The 18740-nt window shown below is 40.7% G+C and overlaps 1 protein-coding gene and 1 long non-coding RNA gene across 12 annotated transcripts in view; one reads left to right on the top strand and one right to left on the bottom strand.

The window, feature by feature from the left end:
- The window catches only part of Dnaaf4 (dynein axonemal assembly factor 4), a 74387-nt gene that overhangs the window by 30894 nt on the left and 24753 nt on the right, over positions 1-18740 (top strand). For 6 of the 11 annotated variants that reach the window (XR_010047617.1, XM_013154735.3, XM_013154734.3 and 3 more), the window contains exons 1-2: positions 15596-15915; positions 18063-18210. Coding sequence is in view for 10 of the 11 variants with exons in the window: in XM_013154735.3 (XP_013010189.2) it covers positions 15793-15915; positions 18063-18210 (271 nt within the window). In the remaining variant the exon portion in view is untranslated. Of the gene's footprint in view, positions 1-10493; positions 10661-12377; positions 12453-15595; positions 16827-18062; positions 18211-18740 lie in introns of those variants that run through there. The other 5 variants (XM_063249182.1, XM_063249173.1, XM_063249193.1 and 2 more) reach the window with 4 other exon arrangements.
- On the bottom strand, positions 7491-15546 carry LOC134476126 (uncharacterized). Its single transcript, XR_010047633.1, has 2 exons — positions 15428-15546; positions 7491-9175 (listed from the first exon to the last, which is right to left on the bottom strand). It is a non-coding gene; the product is annotated as an uncharacterized LOC134476126 (long non-coding RNA).

The following is an 18740-nucleotide window of genomic DNA, read 5'->3' as shown; positions in this document are numbered from 1 at the left end:
CAAGAGTATATAACCTAATTAGATTAGAAGCAATGAGATTGGAGCAGTAATAAAAAGTCTTACAACAAAGAAAATCCCAGAACTGGACAGACTCACTGCTGTATTTTAAGAGGCTTTTAAACAAGAACTAACACTCAAAATACCCTATAAAACAGAAGAGAAATGAACACTTGGAAATTCACATTACAAAACCAGTACTTCCACCTATCAAAAAAACCACTTTAATATCATTGATGACTACAAATGCAAAAATCCTTAGTAAAATGCTTGTAAATCAAGTTCAACATCATGTTAAAAGGGTCACATACCATAACCAAGTTTGCTTCATTTCCAGGATACAATGTTGAACATACAGAAATCAATAAATGAAATTCACATAAATAGAATCAAGGCAAAAATCATAGGATCATTTCAACAGATGGAGAAAAGCCTTGGATAAAATTTAACACCAGGGTAAAACTGTAAAAATAAGGAACAGAAGTATCTGTCTCATTCAGGATAGTTAAGAAAAATTTAGCAGAACTATCAAGCAAGAGAAAGAAATAAATGGGATACAAATAGGAAAGAGGTCAAACTTGGTGTTTTCAGATGATATGATTCTATGCCCAGAAATCCCTAAAGAACCCACAGAGTGTCTCGGAACTGACAAACTCAGAAAAGTAGGATGCAATAATCAGTAGCTTTCCTATACACCAATAATGAACTCACTAAGAAAAAAATCAGGAAAACAGTCTCATTCACAATAACCTTAAAAAAAAAACTTGAAACAAATCTAACCAAGGAGATGAAAGATCTCTACAACAGAACAGATGAAGAAAATATGGTATCTATACATAATGGAATACTATTTAGTAAAGAGTAAAATTGAGACATTTGTAAGAAAATGGATACACCTAGAAAGTATGTTAAGTGAAATAGATACCCATCTTTAAAAAAAAAAAAAACTATGGTTCTCTCTCATTTGAGAATGGTAGAATACAAATAAAGAGCAAAATAGAGCAAAATAGGGCTAGGAATTTAGCTCAGTGGTGTAAGTGCCTGCCTGGCAAGTATAACATCATGAGTTTAATCCCCGGTACCCCCTGCCAAAGAGCAAAATAAAGAATGGGTAAAAATAAATAGGGAGACAGATCTTATGCAAATGAGAAGAGGTCCAGGAGACCAAGGGAGAGGGGAGAGGACAGAAGAAGGAGAAAGAAAAAGATTTAAGATGTGCCATGCAGATACAAAATATCTACAATGAATGTAAACATAATGTGTCATAAATGTGAATGGAAAGCAATAATAGTAACAATAAGAATGAAGGTGGCAAAGGGGATTTTAGAGACTGAGGGAGGCCAGGCATGGTGATGCACACATATAATTCTAACACTTGGGAAGCTCAGCCAGGAGGATTGCTGTGAGTTCAAGGCCAGCCTGGGCTACATAGTGAGACCCTGTCTCAAACAAAGCAAAACAATACAAATTTTTAAAAAGAGGAAGAGAATTTTAAAAAGAATCAAGTTATATTATGTATGGTGGTACCTCAGTTCATGAACTTAATTCTTCCCACAATTCTAGTCACAAACCAAACTGGACAAGAACCAAGTGATTTAGTTCAGTGTTGATCTTCTGGGAAAATTCAATTCATTCTTAAAATGGCCGTAATCCAGGCTTGATGCACACACCTGTCATCCCAGGAGGCTGGGGCAAGAGGATTTCCACAAGTTCGAGGCCAGCATGTGCTTCATAGTGAATTCAAGACCAGCCTGAACTATGTAGCAAGACTCTGTCTCAAAAAAAAAAAAAAAAAGGTCATATAGGGGCTGGGGATTTAGCTCAGCTGCATAAGTGCCTGCCTTGCAAGCAGGCAGTCGTGAGTTCGGTCCCTGGTACCAATAAAAACGAAAGAGACAAAAAAAAAAAAAAAAAAAAAAAAAAAGTCATACCACCTGTATTGGTCAGATTTCTTGTGACTAACACACAACATCTAACACTCACTACTTGAAGAAAGACGATTTGTAATTGGCTGACTCCAAAGCTCTATGTGACAGCAGAAAGGTGTGAGGGAACACAGCTGCTTAGTTCATGGCAGATAGAAAGCAAAGCAGGGGAAGAGTTCCAGAGGCAAAGAAGCAAGGGGCCATAGACCTCAAGGCCATGCCTCCATGACCCACTCAGACACACCTGGAAGAGTGCTTCCCTAATGCCACAGGTGGATCTCAAAGCCAATCAAATTGAAGCTCCTCCCTAACAGCCATATCCCAGCCCTCAGTCAACTTCACACCTGAATGCATCTCTCTACCCATACTCTCCCAATAGACAACAGCAAGTTTATAATTCTGCCTAACATACTATGACTATCTCACATATAACCAGATATGCAGTAATCCCTTCTCCAAAGCCTCAACAGTTCTAGCCATTTTTCAAAAGTCCCAGTACAAGTCCCTTCTTATACTGAAAGCAAACTCTTTAACTGTGAGCCCCTATAAAAATAAAATACAAGTTATACAATCCCAAGCTACAGTGGCACACTCCAATGGCAAAAGGGAACAATAGAATGGAAAAGAATCAAACAAAACAAGATGAAAACACAACAGAACAAACATGAAGTCCTGCACTTCCATATCTGGCATCTAGGTTATGTTGTGATCTAAAATAAGGTTCCAAAGGGCTTGGGCAGCCCCACTCCCACAGCCTTGCCATTTGTAGCATACATGGTATCTCTCTGTGACTCCATTCACAGCCTACAGCTTTCCTTGGCAGACATCCCATGTTCCTAGCATCTTGGGCTCTCTGGGGTCTCCCCTTGTCTCTGTCTAATTCTCTCATCTGCATCTTGGGGGTTCCTTTCCAGCCTCCCAGACCTTCCTTTGAAATCTGAATGGAAGCCTCCTTGACCCCACAACTCTTGCATTCAGCATGCCAGTAAAACTAGCATCCACATGGACAATGCTAAGTTTTGCCATCAGTGACAGTAGTAGCTGGGCCCCCTTGGACCATGGCTAAAGTGGCTGCTGAGTGCCCGGATTAGTGAACACAGTGAAATGAATCCTGGAGAACCAGTTCCCTAAGAGATCTCTTGCTTTTTGCCTTCCTTTATTTTGTTTTGGTTTAAGACAGGTTTGCCTTGAATTCATTGTGTATTCCAGGGTGGCTCCAAACTCATAGTGATATTTCTACCTCCGTGCCAGAGTGCTGAAATTATAGGCATGCACCACCATGCCCAGCTCCTAGGAGCCCCTTCTTGACCATGGGTCCTAGGGACTCTCTTCTTGGAAGAAAGATTGATACTTTTGTATCCTTGAACCTGCAGTGAGTAGCATCTTGATGCTTCCTAAGATGCCCTCAAGCATCTTTCTTCTTGTCTCTGTATAAAGTACTTTGTTTCTGTTTAATGGTGCCAATCCCTTTAGCAGCTATACCTCCTTTGGCGCTAATTTTTACATAGTTACTTCTAGGCCAAAATTTGTTTTTCAAACTTTTCTTGCTTTTTTTTCCTGAGTCTCACTGTAAATCTGGTTAAATGCAGCAGGCAGTACCCATGCCACAGATTCAATTTTAGGGTGTCTTTGAAATTTCCTTAGCTCTTAAGCTCACTTATCACAAAGTCTCAAGATTTGGGCAAATTATAGGGCAAATTTCTGCCAGAAGACAACATATATGGTCTCTAGTCCAATTGCGGTTGAGTTCTTGCTGCCAGTAAAATCTCATTTACTATCCACTGTTATCTGCTATCTGCTATCTTCTGCTGGACAGAAGAAACTGCTAGTGCTAATTTTCTGCCACCTTGAAGCATTGCCCTGGTGCCATGCTACCCTGCTTTGGAGCCAGCTGACTATGGACTGAAACCTCCACAAACTGTAAGCTATATAAACTTTTTCTTCCACATTCCTATAAGCATTCTGAGCTCTGAACAGAATCACACACCAGGCTGTGGTTCTAACATTCTAGGGCTCTTTTGCCTAATGTCACCAAACTCCTTCCATAAACAAGATGCAAAAATTTCTAGAACACATGGTCAGGTATAGTCACAGCAATAATGCCATTTATTGGACACGAATTTTCTATATTAGTCAGCTTTCCAGTTGATGGATCTAACATTCAATATTCACAATTTAAATGAGGAAAAATTTTAATTTATTTCATAGTTTGGGAGAATTTAGTCTATAGTTATCTGGCTCTAAGACAAGAACATCATGGCAGAAGAGCACATGAAACAAAATTGTTTAGTTCATGGTGGCTGGGGAGCAGAGCAGGTGGACAGCACTGAAGATGAATGGATGAGGGGCCATAGGTAGTACCCATGCTACATCTCCATAATTTACCCAGAAACATCCAGAAGCACACTCAACTAATATGTGAGTTGCTTCTTAACCCAGTACAGTTGGCATATCAGAACTAACAGTCATACTGCTGAAAGAAACTTACAGACTCAATGCAATCCTCAGCAAAAATACTAATGACATTCTTTGCAGGACTAGAAAAAAGACCTAAAATTCATTTAAAAATACAAAAGACCCCCCAACAGCCAAAGCAATCCTAAGCAAAAGAATAATGTTGATGGTATCAAAATACTTGATTTTTTTTTTAGTACAAGAAATTCAACCCAGGACTTTCACACTGAGGTACATCCTTATCCCCTTTATTTTGAGAAAATATTTTGCTAAGTTGCCCAGGCTGGGACTGAACTTTTGATCCTCTTGCTTCAACCTCCCACAGTATTTGAATTGCAGGCATGTGTTACCACACCTGGCACAATATCTGATTTCAAAATATATTATAGAACCAATGCAACAGAAATAGCATGATATTTGGTATAAAAATAGATATGTATGTCAACAAAATAAAATGGAATATCCAGAATAAACCCATACACCTCCCACCATCTGACAAAGGAGCCAAAAACATTCTGTAGAAAAGATAATATCTTCAACAAATGATGCTGGTAATAGTAAATATCCACCTATAAAAGACAAACTAAATCTCTCTCACTTGAGAGAAAAAAAATTCAAAATTGGTCAAGGACCTTAACGTAAGACCCAAAACTCTGAAAACACCAGAATAAAACATAGGGGAAACACTTCAAATTGATAGAGGCAACACTCCCTCAATAGAACTCCACTACTCAGGAAATAATAGCAAGACTGACAAAGGACATTACAAAACTTTTAAAAACTTCTGCAAGAGCTGGGCATGAATGCGCACACCTATAATCTGAGGTACGAGGATCATGAGGTGGAGGGCAGCCTGGAATATATACCAAGTTCAAGGCTGGTCAGGGCAACAGAGTAAGAGCCTATCTCAAAAACCTGAAACAAAACAAAAAATTTTCTGCATGGCAAAGAAAATAACAGCCTGAAGAGACAGCATACAGAATTGGTGAAAATCTTTGCCGGTTACTCTTCTGACAGAGGACTAATATCCAGAATATATAAAAACACAAATAATTAACATAAAAAACTCCCAAGTAAGCCAATTATTGTTTAGATACAAAATATTCCTCAATAGTTTCATATGTGGAGGGTGACTGAACCATAGGTGCAATACACTCATTAATGGATTAATCCACTGATCAGTTCAGGAGCTTAATGTGCTGCTAGGAGTTGGGGCCTGGTTGAATGTTAAGGTCCTTGATCAATTTATGGGGGTGAGATTTGGTGTAATGGTCAGTACATTGTGTCACCTTGGGAACTCTACATCCTGGGGTGTAGAGGACATGCCTTACTGCTCTGTGATGTTCATTGTGTCAACCTGAGAAGTTCAGAAGTTTAAGTGATGCAGCAGGGGACCAGGGTGCTCACTTTGTAAACATCCTGAGCCTGTGCCAGAGGAGGGCATGGGAGATGGTGTAGGTGGATACCCTGCATAATATACACCAGGAAAAGAGGCTTGCTCTTTTCCTGCTTTTTGCTCTTGCTGCTTTTGCTATCTTCTGCCACCTTGAAGTGTTGCCCTGATGCCATAGCACCCTGCTTTGGAGCCAGCTATTTATAACTGAAACCTCCACAAACCGTGAGCTAAATGAACCTTTCCTTCCTTAATTTTGGGTGTCAGGTATTTTATCTCACAACGAGAGAAAAGTAAGCAAGACACCTGGAAAACTGTATTTTTGGCTCTAGCTTCTTCCTTTTCTTTCCTTGATGCCATAGGTTGAGCACCATCTCCTCCACCATGCCCTTTTACCATCCTGTGTCTTCCTTGGAACCAGCAACCATGGAAGGAAACCATGGACCAAAATAAACTGTTCCCTCCTTTATGTCCCCATTATCAGGTATTTGGTCCCAGCTATGGGAAAGTAACTAATACAGAGATCAGTACCAGAGAAGTAGATTGTTGATTTAACTACCCCTGACAATCTTGCTTAGAAACCTTTGGAACTTGCTGCAGAGAAGGTTGGGAGATGTTGGCTAGAGAAGCCTTACAATTCTGTAAGCAGAGTAAGCAAAAACTTATGGAAGACTCTGATCAGCATTCCGAAGACCAGAGTGCTGATAGGAATGTGGACAGTAAAGGCCAGACTTGGGAGGTTTTGGTTGGGTGTGAGGACTCAATTGACAATTAGACTACAGGCTGTGTGTTGTGTTCTGCCAGAAAACTTGTCTCCATTTTGCCCATGTCGTCAAACTTTGCAGGAAACTAAGATTAAAGATGTTCACTAATTAATCTGTTAAAGGAAATTTCAAAGCAACCCAATATTCAGGCTGTCACATGAGTACTACTGACTGCTTTTAGCCAGATCTATAGTGAAAACCTGGATTTAATAACACAGTTTTATCAGAAAGGAAGCACCCTCAAAGTTGGTGCCATAAACAACTTGGTTGCTGAAAACATTAGCATTAAAAATAAGCCAAGTACTTTTCAATAGAACAATAACAAAGATGTTGTAAAGGCACCTCAGGAATAATTTAGAGGCTCAAGAATGCAAAACTGCGAAGTTTTCATTGAGAAGAGTGCCCCTGGGCTCCCTGCTCAAGAAGAGTTGTCAAGGAATTGGTGCTCAGTCATCCAGGCACTCAGTAGCCTTTATAGCCATGATCTAATTGGGCCTGACTGCTTTTCAACCTTGTTGCAGACCTTGGAATCATCCAAGTGATGCAGCTACACTAAATGTGACTTGCTTCCCCATTTGAGCCCCAATTACCTAAGCAACTATACTTGTTTTGTTTTGTTTTGTTTTTGTCTTTTTCCTTTTTATCGGTACTGGGGATCGAACTCACGACTGCCTGCTTGCAAGGCAGGCGCTTATGCCGCTGAGCTATATCTCCAGCCCCCTGCAATTATACTTGTTGTAATCTTATTGGTTCAACATAGTTTTGTTCCACCTCACACCCACCTTGTAATTTCCCATTGGATCAATATTACCTAAACGACTATACTTGTAATCTTAGCAGTTTTGTCTCACCTTGAACCTATCTCACCTCACGGATTTTCTCAATGAAACACCTTCGAGAAGTGAGTGTCTTAATTACTTTTTCTTGTTGCTGTGACAAAACATCCAACAACCAAAGTTCAAGAGGGAAAGATTTATTCAGCTCAGTTTACAGAGGTTTCAGTCCATAATCAGCTGGCTACAAGGCAGAGTGGCATGGTACAGGGGCAACAGTTCATGGTGGTAGCAAAGACAGCAAAAGCAACTAGTGCAAAAGGGGAGAAGCTAGCCTCTTCTCCTCTCTTATATTGTATGCCCTAGAGTGGGTATAGCACTCATGCCTCGAATCTTAGCACTAGACAATGAACCAATCACAAACTCTAGATTCAGCCATCCCTGAAAAGTCCACCCACTATGATTGCATGAGGCTTTGGAGGAACATCTAGACACAAACAGTAACAGTGGGGTTGGCAGGCAACCCACTTTCTGGGCCCTTCTCTGTCTCCTTTAGACAGAAGGTGTATTTCTCTCAATAAACTGTTCCTACTCTTAAATTCTGTAGTTCCTCAAATTCACTCCTTGATTTTACAGAACACAAACTTGGCATTTCAAACATCTAGTAAACTAAATTATAATGTTTCCTTATATTATTTGAAGGTCCATATATCATCCCTATATTACATGTCCTATTTGAAGAAGGTCTCACTAATTTGCCCTGGCTGACCTCAAATTTGCCTTCCTCCTCCCTCAGTAGCTAAGATTACAGGGGTGCACCACAGTGCCTGGAAATTTTTCTGTTGATTAAAATACATGGTGAAGAATGGGGGAAAAAGCCAAGTATGGTGGCACACGTCTCTAGTCCCCTCAGGAGGCTGAGGCAGAGGATCATTGCAAGTTTGAAATCAGCCTAGGCTACAGCCTGAAATGGAGAGTAAGATCCTCTCTCTCTCTCTCTCTCTCTCTCTCTCTCTCTCTCTCTCTCACACACACACACACACACACACACACACACACACACACACACACAGGAGGAGGAAAAAAGCCACAAAACGACACATGTTTAAAAAACATATATCTAATAAAAGACTTAAAGCCAGGCTAAGATTTGTATCTCCAATAGAGAAAATACTCTCATAATAAAAAAACAAAATTTTTAAAATTATTAAAAACTTTAAGATACTTGATCAAAAAATGAAATACAAATAAGCATATCAAAAAATGTTTACCACAATCAGTCACTAAAGAAATGAAAATTGGGGATAGGGATATAGCTCAGTTGTACAAACACCTGCCTGGCAAGTGTGATATTGTAAATTCAATCCCCAGTACAAAAAAAAAAAAAAAAAAAAAAGAAAGAAAGAAAAAGAAAAAGCATTATGAGATACTAATAAACAACTATTAGATTTTCTAATATTATTTTAAAGACAAAATTCTTGATACTACGTCCTAGTGACTATGTAAAGTAGTGGAAACTTTGATACGTGAGTGGTAGGAATGCAAAACTTGTACTATTTAAGTAATGTAAGAATTTCTTATAAAATTAAAAATACATCTACCACATGACCCACCAAATCTATTCCCAAGTAAAAGCTGGAGAAAATGTCTACCAACTCTTAAAGAAACAAATCCTATATGTGTATATATTTTTCAGCAGCAAAAAATTACTACATACAACATGGTTGAATCCATAGCACTATACTCTATGATGGAAGAACAAAACACTAACATGATTTTATTACATAGCATTTCTGAGGGGCTAGGGTGTTGGAGTACTTGCCTAGAATGAGTGAACCCTGGATTCCATACCCAGCACCAAAAAGAAATCTGAAAAAAAGCAACAGATACAGAATTCAGCCAAGTGGTTTCCAGGGATGACGTGGGTAGGAGTGGAGTGGGGAGAGGAAGCTGACTGTAGGAAAGGATGAGGGAAATTTGGGGGAAGATAGCAATGTTTCCTGTCGTGGTTGTGGCTGTGATCACATGGCTGCTGAAACTCAAGAATGAATTTTTTTCCTCAGTGCTAAGGACCATGCTAGCCAAGTGAGTTATACCCATAGCACGAAAGGATAGATTTTGTTACATGCAATTACACCTCAGAAGTCTAATTTAAAAAGAAAAAAACTTTGAGATACAGCTACAAGTGGTACATTTACAACCTTCAATATATTATGAAAATGTCAATTAACATCCTCTACTGTGGGGCTAGTCAACATCATATGTCCCTAATGCCACTAGCACTAAGGAAGGCACAATCTCATTTCCTTGATATTCCTACCAAGAATGCAAGAGCTGCCACTGAGCATTAGGAAACCATAAATACTTCTACCTCCAGAGTCATCCAACAAAACTAAGGTTGTACTCCTTGGAATACGTAGATAAAATAAAGAGACATTAACACCTAAATATATTCTGTGTTCCTACATGGATTCTGAACTAGAGGTGAAGATTGTTGCAAAGTATAGATCATTATCTGTGGGGCAGAGAGTAGTGTCTTCCTATGCTTGTTTCTTTACTTGGAGGGTTGAACTGTCACTGTAGAAGAGTTTGGGGGAACTGCATGTTGGAATATTAGCAGTAATGGTATCATTCCTGCAGCATGTTGTCAGATGATTCAGAAAGATTTGTGGAGATGGTGGGTATCAGTTGTGAAGAGAGGGAGAAAAGGAGAAGAGAAAGGGGTAGACAAAGGGAACAGGGAGAGGGTGGAGGTGGGAAAAGGGAGACAAAAAAGGGGAGATAAGAGGAGTGAATGCAGAGAAAGTGTAATGTTGAGGGAATTAGGTGTGGATACAGAAGCCTTGCATACTCTTTCTGGAATTTCTGAAAACTTGAAATGATTGAAAAATAAATTATTAGTATATATCATATATAGTTTAAAAAACTGTTCCAAGTATCCCAAAATAGCCAGTGGATTTTCCTACAAAAAGCAACTTGATCCTGAGAAACCCATCTCATGTGCTCTCTGAAACCAAATGCATCTTTTCTTGGCTCCTAGAAGGATCCCATGCCTCACTAAAGCTTTACATTTGCTGACTTTCTCTTTTTCCAGGTATTATTTTAGTTTTTGCTCCTTGTCTTGGGCAGGTTTGCCAGTCCTTCTTGGTGTGGTCTAACTCACTGTCTGGGCTCTTTCCATTACCAGCAAACGAGTCTCTGACCACTAGACCAGCCTCATCTGTCTGGCAGAAAGAAAACTTGCTGCACACGTGGGAATCTGACCTGCACATCATTGGGAAGTTAGTCCTTTTTGGTGGCAGCAGTGGCTGGAAATCTGCTTGCATAATGCAATCATTTTGCAATCTCTGCCAGGTGAATGAAGGGCATCTACTCTCAGGTTACAATAAAAAGAAAATTGTTTTGCAAATCTTTTATTTATTTAGGTACCAGGAATTAAACTCAGGACTGTGCGCTTGCCAGGCAGGCACTATGCTGCTGAGCAAAGACTATTACCAAACCCCAGTTGCACAGGGTATATCACAAAGAATCAACATCTGGGATCTCATCCTATTTAAAAGCTTTTGCACAGCAAAAGAAACCAGCAATGGAGTGAAAAGATAATACACAATGTGGGAAAAAAATGTTGACAGTTGTTCCTCAAAGGATTAATATCTACAATATAAAAAGAACTAAAAAAAATCAGATCCCCTCCAAATGTAAACACCTAATCTTAAAAATGCATTTGTAATGAGTAGATACTTCTCAGATGAAGTAGAAATGGCAAACAAATAGATAAAAACAGTTCAATGTTGCAGTCAGTTGAGAGATACAAGTTAAAGCAATGCTGAGAAAGAATGGCTATTGTCAAGAGATCAACCAATAATAAATGCTGGCAGAGCTGTGGGGAAAAGAAATCCTTCTCCACTGTTAGTAGGAGTATAGACTGCTGCAACCATTGTGGAAATCAGTGTGAAGATTTCTCAAAAAGCTAAAACTAGAGGTTTCATTTGATCTAGATATCCTCCTTCTTGGTATCTTCCTGAAAGAAATAAAATCATCAAACCATAGTGCACACTCATTTTTACAGCACAGTTTGTAAGAGCTCAGTCTGGGGGGCTGGGGGTTTAGCTCAGCGGCATAAGCACCTGCCATGCAAGCAGGCAGTCCTGAGTTTGATTCCCGGTACCAATAAAAAGGAAAAAAACAAAAAAAAAAGCTCAGTCTGAGAAACAGCCCAAATGCCTATCAACTGATGAATGGCTAAAAAAGATATGATTGTTTTACACAATGGAGTACTACTCTGCCATAAAGAATGATAGATTTGAGCCATTTCTAGCTAAATGGATGCACCTTGAGACCATACTCTTTTTTTTTTTTTTGAGACCATACTCTTAAGTGACATAAATCAGACACACATATTTAAACACTGCATTGTTGCTCTGGTGTGAAAAACTGAAAACATAAATAAGGACCAAAATCTATAGTAGATATTGGGAAACAAAGAAAATGTTCAAATGTGAAGGGGAACAAAGTAGGGGCAAGGGAGAAAGAAGATTCAAGAAAAAAGAATAGAAGGAAAATAGAAAGCTTTTATATATAAGGAGGGGAAAAGGACTGAAGGGAGGGGAGGGAAATGGGGAACATGTAAGATATATTATATACAGGTACAAATTCCCTATGATGAATGTTATCATGTATATATATTTTTTCAAATCCATTTTATTCAAAGATAAATAGGAGAAAAAAACTGTATCAAAAGCACATCAATCGGGGTAACGATACATACGTTGCACATTGTTATCCCCAAATCATTCACCCGGAGCACAAGACATCTGCCTATATCACATATATCTAAAAGGTACCAATAAAAATTTTAAACTGCAAAAAAAAAGAACAAAAGAAAAAGTCCTTAAATAAACCTATTTTCTCAGCACTTTCTAAAAATAAACTGAATATCTAATACTTTAAATGTGGTAGGAAAAATGTGATAGGTTTTATTGGGGGGTGGGGTACTGTGGCATGAACCCAGGGCCTTCACATTGTGCTACATATATCTCTAGCTCTTTTCTTATGTTTTATTTTGAGACAGGCTCTTGCTAAGTTATCCAGTTGGGTTTGAAGTTGCAATCCTCTTGCCTCAGCCTCCTAGAATGCTGGATTACAGGTAAGGTCTACGACAACTGGTTTATGGCGCTCCCTCAACCACCTCCTCTTTTTTTTTTTTTTTTTTTGCCTTGAGACAAGGTCTCACTCTGCAGTTCAGGCTGGCCTTGAGCTCATTTTGTAGCCCAGGCTGGTCTTGAATATCAACAATCTTCCTTATAGCAACTTTTTAAGGAAAACTGTCTTTCTCACATAAGTAAGAAAATGAAGAAATTGTATCCATGGTATCAAATAAGATGTACTTGATAAAGTATATTTTTTTAAAAGCTATGTATTTTTCTAGTTATATCAGTGTGGAATAATACGTAAAATACAAAAATTTGAATAAAAAAACCAAAAACAAAATACAAAAATTTGGCTGGGTATAGTGATGTATGCCTGTAATTCCAGCACTCAGAAGCTGGGACAGAAAGATCACCATGAGTTGGAGGCCAACCTGGTCTACACAGTGAGTTCAAAATCAACCTTAATACACTGTGATACCCTGTCTCAAAAAAAATAAATAATTTTAAAATTTAGATTTGTTTTCCTATGAAGAAAATTATTAATATGAACTTTCTACATTTCTTTTAACTGAGAGTCAAACTCACAACCTCATGTGTGCCAGGCAGTTGCTGTACTACTGAGCTATATCCCCCGCTACATTTCTTTTTGTATTTTCTGTATATTTCTTATACATATTTAATCAGCTATTACTCCTACATAATATTTAGTAATTTCTAGGATAAAGAATTTTGTTTAAACAAAAGCCTGATAAATTTTAATGTAAGACTATCAAGAGTATATTAAGTTCTCTCATTTTTTTCTTGGTGTGGTAATGGGGATTGAACCCAGGGCCTTGCAATGATATACATCCTAAACCGCTATATATCTTTACTGTGAGATGAAATCTAAGTTGCTCAAGTATTATTTAAATTTGAGATCCTCTTGCCTCAACCTTCCAGAGTGCTGGGATTAGACATGTCCTACCACATCTGATTAAAGGATATTTCACGTTTGGTAGTACATCAATTTATATATTAACTTTAAGATGTTGAGCTACATTTATTCAATTGATAATCTTTAGATAAGCATGGTGGTACATGCCTGTAATCTCAGCATTCTGGGAGGATTGCAAGTTCAAGTCCAGCCCAAGAAATTCAGTAAGAACCTGTCTTAAAATTTTCAAAAAAAATTTTTTTAAAGGGGCTAAGGTCATAGAGATCTTAGCCTCCTCCAGTAACACACACACACACAACTCTATAGAGAAAAAAAAAATCTTTGGATGTTTGGTGATTCCTAAGTAATGTAAAATAATCAAACGAGTAACAGCCACCAAAAGTATATAGATACATTTGGATTTTTTAATTTTTGCAATCGTGGCAATCCAACCCAGGACCCTCCATATGTTAGGCAGGTACACCTACTGATCTACATTTCCTGCTAACTTGGACTTTATTGATTATACAGTAGTTCCCTCTTTGGGTATTAATGAATATGGTCGTTTTGCTATTTCGATGTGTGAAAAGGGGTATGTGTGTGGCTGTAAGACATTGTCCATGTGCACTTTTGAGCTCTGCTGGACTACTAAATGTTATATACAAGATAGTCCTCAGATGCCATGTAAGAATTCCTATAAAGTGGAAGCAGCTTCTTCTTTTTTTTTTTTTTTTTCCCTCCAAAGAAGTGGACAATGGGGGCTGGGGATTTAGCTCAGCGGCATAAGTGTCTGCCTTGCAAGCAGGCTGTCGTGACTTTGATCCCTGGTACCGATAAAAAGGAAAAAGACAAAAAAAAAAAAAAAAAAAGAAGCAGCTTCTTTGATATTTTCTTTCTTATGCTGGTACTGGGAATCGAATTCAAGACCTCATCCCTGACCCTGGAAGTTTTAATACGCATGATAGAGACATCTGTTTTGGTCTGGGTGTGGTTTGCTTCTCCAGTAGGGAGAGCTGGAAGCCTGTCTCTAGGACAGAAGCTCTAAATCCCACCTCTACAAGCTGCGGGCTAAGCCATAATGAGTTTACTGGAGATCCTGCCAGTAGGTGAGCTCGGGGAGGGAGGGTCAGTGTGAAACCAAGTCTCACCCAGCAGGCCGGCCTGTAGCCGTCCTTCCCAAGCTTCCATGCGGATGCACTCGAGGCCCAACACAGCCGAACACAGCCGCCCGATCTTGGACTTTTAAGCCTCTAAAACTGAGCTAAGTAACACTTTCCTGACACACGACCCACCCAGCCTTGGGGTCTCACTGCAACCTCCAAACAGCCTCAAATACGGCTCTAATGTGAAAAGTGGAGAGAAGTACACAAACACTGCAGCTCCCATCTCACAGGTTTGGTGGGCATGTTCACGGGGACTCCGAGCTTTGCACAGGGGTGGAGGACGGCACCGCCGCGGCTCAGAGCTGACGGAGGCAACCCCGAGGTCCGGGCCAGCCCACGCCACAGGAAAACTCATCCCGAAAGACAGACGGGACGGCAGTGAGCTGAAATCTGAACAGATGGCGGGACTGTAAGCGCCTGCAGACAAAGCACTGTTTTCTTTCGACGTAGTCTATAGCACGTGAAGATACTACAACCGGTTTGGAAACAGCGATGAAATCTGTTAAGAATTTCAGTCAATTTTGTTATGCTTTTATGGGTTTAAGGTAACTTGTAGAGACTTTATGGTCAAAAAAAAAAATCAGTTTTCAATTGAGTTAAGAAAAAAAAATTTAAAAAACTGACTTTAAGGTCAGACTAACTGTTGGATTTTAACGGCTGACTAGATGAACGGAAGGCAGAAGGTGTCGGGGGTCTGCGTGGGGCGTCAGGCCTTGATCCAAGGCAGGGGGGAGCCCTCCCCTCAGCGCCCTGGAGCTCGCGCCGTCAGATCAGAGTCGGCCGCCGTCAGGCGCCGCGAAGGGAGCACCGCGGGCCTTGCAGCGCGGCCGGGCCAGGTTCTTCTCACTCTACCCTAATGCGTTCTAGACGCCCAGCGAGAAGTCTGCGTCCTCACCTTCCACCCGCTCCCTGCTCCACCTCGGGCTGGAAGCTCGCAGTACCTGGATACATTGGGTGACAGGGGCGCGCGCGGGGCACGCCGGGAACTGGGGGCTAGTCTTGGGGTAACGAGAGTATGCGCGGGGAACGCCGGGAACTCTGGTCAGTCCCAGGGTAACGAGAGCATGCGCAGGGGACGCCGGGAGCCGCGGAGCTGTAAGCGTCTGTGTGTTGGACAGGCAGGGAAACGGGGCTGTGCGCGGAGCACAGTGGGAGCCGGGGGCAGGGCAGGCTGACCCGGAAGGACTCGAGGTACCGGCTTCCCTAGCAACCGAGCGGTTTAGTGCAGCAACCATCCCGCAATCCTACAGCACGGTAGTGATGCCGCTGCAGCCGAGCGATTACAGCTGGCAGCAGACGCCGACTACGGTCTTTCTGTCTCTGCCGCTGCGCGGCGTCTGCGCCAGGGACGCAGACGTGTTCTGCGCGGAGAGTTACCTGAAGGTAGGCGCTGGAGTCCGCGGTCCAGGGGGCGTGCTCGCAGGAGTCTATGCGACCGGTCAGTGAAGATGACCCTCTTTAGGTTTTCATCCGACTTTGAAACACGAGTGCCCTTAGAGCTAAAGAGTCCTGTTCGGCGATACGTGCGTCCTCGCGTTTATAACACTACAGTTCATAGCAGTAAATCGTGGAAGCAGACGATCTGGATGGACAAAGAAAACGTCGGTATTCATACGTGATGGAATAGTGCCCAGTTCTAAAGAAAGATAAATGCGACCCATTTCGTGAGAAAATGGATGCATTTTGCAAACATATTAAGGGAAATAAGTCAGACACCCAAGCTTAAATCCATACGATTTTTCTCATTTGTGTTGTGTACAAATAAAGATCAAAATAAAAGATCGGTAAAAGGAAATAGAAAAGTAGATCTCTGCAAATGGGAAGGGCATCAAGAGACCCAGGCTGGGGAGCGGGGATGGAAAAACATTTCAGATGTTAGTTTACCAACTACCCATCGTAATGCCGTTTTGATACAGAGTCAGGGAGCTGAAGCTCAAATTTCCCCTGATGGCACCAAGCTGGAAGTGGAAGGCTGCCTTCCTGACATGATCAGGTGCAGTACCTCCTTCAGAGGAATATGGGATTGCTAGAAGTAAGCACTTGCACTCTGACAATTGTTTTGGTGAAAACGAAGTTCTCCTGAGTCCCTCGTCCATCCTGTGTTCAGGCAATACAAAAAGGAGCAGAGCGGAGATATTTTTGGGGCTGTTGTATATAAGTCTTGTGGCATGGGATGGTCTGCACTGCTTCCAGTCCTAAAGATGAAAGCAGAGCGTCTAGTATCATCGCAAATTTCTTTAGAAAATCAGTATGCAAGCTGAAAAAGAGAACAAAGGCAGCAGAGTTTGGGGAAGGTAAGATCTGTTGGCCTGCCATGTGGTCCAAGTTATATTATCAGAGACAGAACGGATGTCAATAACTTAACAGTTGAGCTTCCTGCAAGTTGTTCCCAAATGTCCAAAGAAAGCCAAAACTTTTCTGTTCGTATTGGGTATAAGAGTGTGGTTGGGTGTTTATTGGCAGAGCCCATCAGACAGGCCCTCGGTGTCCTTCCTGTGCCAGGTGACCCAGGAGCCTCAGGCTCTAGAGAAGGTCCAAGAACCTGGCAGTGTTCTCATGTCCCCGAAGTCTGTGGCATATTAAGGATCTGAGCTTTCAAACCAAAAAGAAGGTGCATTGCAAAACACCTGATGGACACTCAGGAATTGCTTCATGTTCGGCCATTCCCTCGGCAAAATGAAGTTTTCTGACCTAACCCCAGATGGCAAGTGATTTGCAACCAAATACTGCAACACTTCTAATTTATTTGTGTATGATTTTAAATAAATTGTATATAACTATATTTCTATATAATTTTATTAGTTCAAGCCAATTTGAACTATAAAACAGCTACTATATGGATAAGTTCAGGTAACTCCTTATACGGTATAAGCAAGTTAATATCAAAATAAAAATAACTGAGACAAAAAAAGCCTGAAGTACCTCTGAAGGTACCAGCACTCTGGGAGACTGAGGCAGGAAGAAGGCAAATTGGAGCCCAGCCTGGACAACTTAGTGACTTAGTGAGACTCTGTCTCAAAAAAAGTTTGAGATGTAGCTCAATATCATATTGAGTTCAGTACTCAGCACCACAAACATAAATAAATAAATCAAAAGAATTCTACATACTAGTTGTCACATCTGTAGACAAATGTTATAAGATCAGAGATTACTTTGATCCAGAATTTCCTCATAGATGTTGGCTAATTTTCTTTCTTTGAGACAGGGTCTCACTAGGTTCAGGCTGGCCTTGAACTCAAGAGAGTCCTCCTGCCTCAGCCTTCTGAGTGCTGGAATTATAGGCTTTGCTAAATTTTGCTACCTGCAGGGGCTTTAAAGAAAGGTAGCTTGGTCTTAATTCTAATCTTTTCATTCATATAGTTCAGGCTGGCTCATATAGTTCAAGCTCAAACTCACAGTGATTCTCCTACCTTAGTCTTCTAAGTTCTAGGATTCCAGGCATGTGCCATCCTGTCCAGGCACATATTTCTTTTAATGACAGTGTCTTTTAATTGTGTGACTAACTTACTCTCTTCTCTTACTCTGAGCAGGTCAACTTTCCCCCGTTTCTGTTTGAGGTGTTTCTCTATGCCCCCATAGATGATGGGAACAGCAAAGCCAAGATTGGAAATGATGCCGTTATCTTCACCCTGTATAAGAAAGAAGCAGTCATGTGGGAGACCCTTTGTATGTCAGGTGGTAGGTATTTTTTAATTAAAATACGTGTTCAAAAATAAGTGTTCAAACTAAAATGTGTGTTTGAACATGTCACAAGGAAAAGTGAACCCAAGAAAAGGGATGAGACTTGAGGCTCATGTAGACTCGCTTACTGTGGGATGGTAAGGGCGGCTGTGTAGGCTGAGACGTGGGGTTTAGGGAAGACAGAACAGCAAGACAGCATTTATATCAAAATTTGCTAGGGTGAGGTCCAGGTTTCGGTCTCTTGTCCTGTGATGAGGTTAATGCCAGGAGGGGTGAAGACAGATCCCTGCAGTCCTAGCTACTCGGGAGACTGATGCAGGAGGATCATCTGATCTTAGGTGTTGGAGGCAGCCTAGGAAATAGAACAGAAAAGTCAGTGGTCCTTGAAAGTGCTGCAGCAAACAGAAACACCAAAAGGACACTCAGAATTTGGAGGCAGATTTATTTACCTGGAAGGGCTAATACGGATTCAATCAGTCACCAAAATATCAGACCTTGATCTTTGGTACCCTAAGATTTATATTTGC

Source organism: Cavia porcellus, unplaced genomic scaffold, assembly GCF_034190915.1.
Source record: "Cavia porcellus strain 051 isolate PalLab524CR breed Dunkin Hartley unplaced genomic scaffold, mCavPor4.1 scaffold_1, whole genome shotgun sequence".
Classification (NCBI taxonomy): Eukaryota; Metazoa; Chordata; class Mammalia; order Rodentia; family Caviidae; genus Cavia; species Cavia porcellus.
Note: the sequence above shows the minus strand (reverse complement) of the source record. Positions and strands in the feature narration are given on the sequence as shown.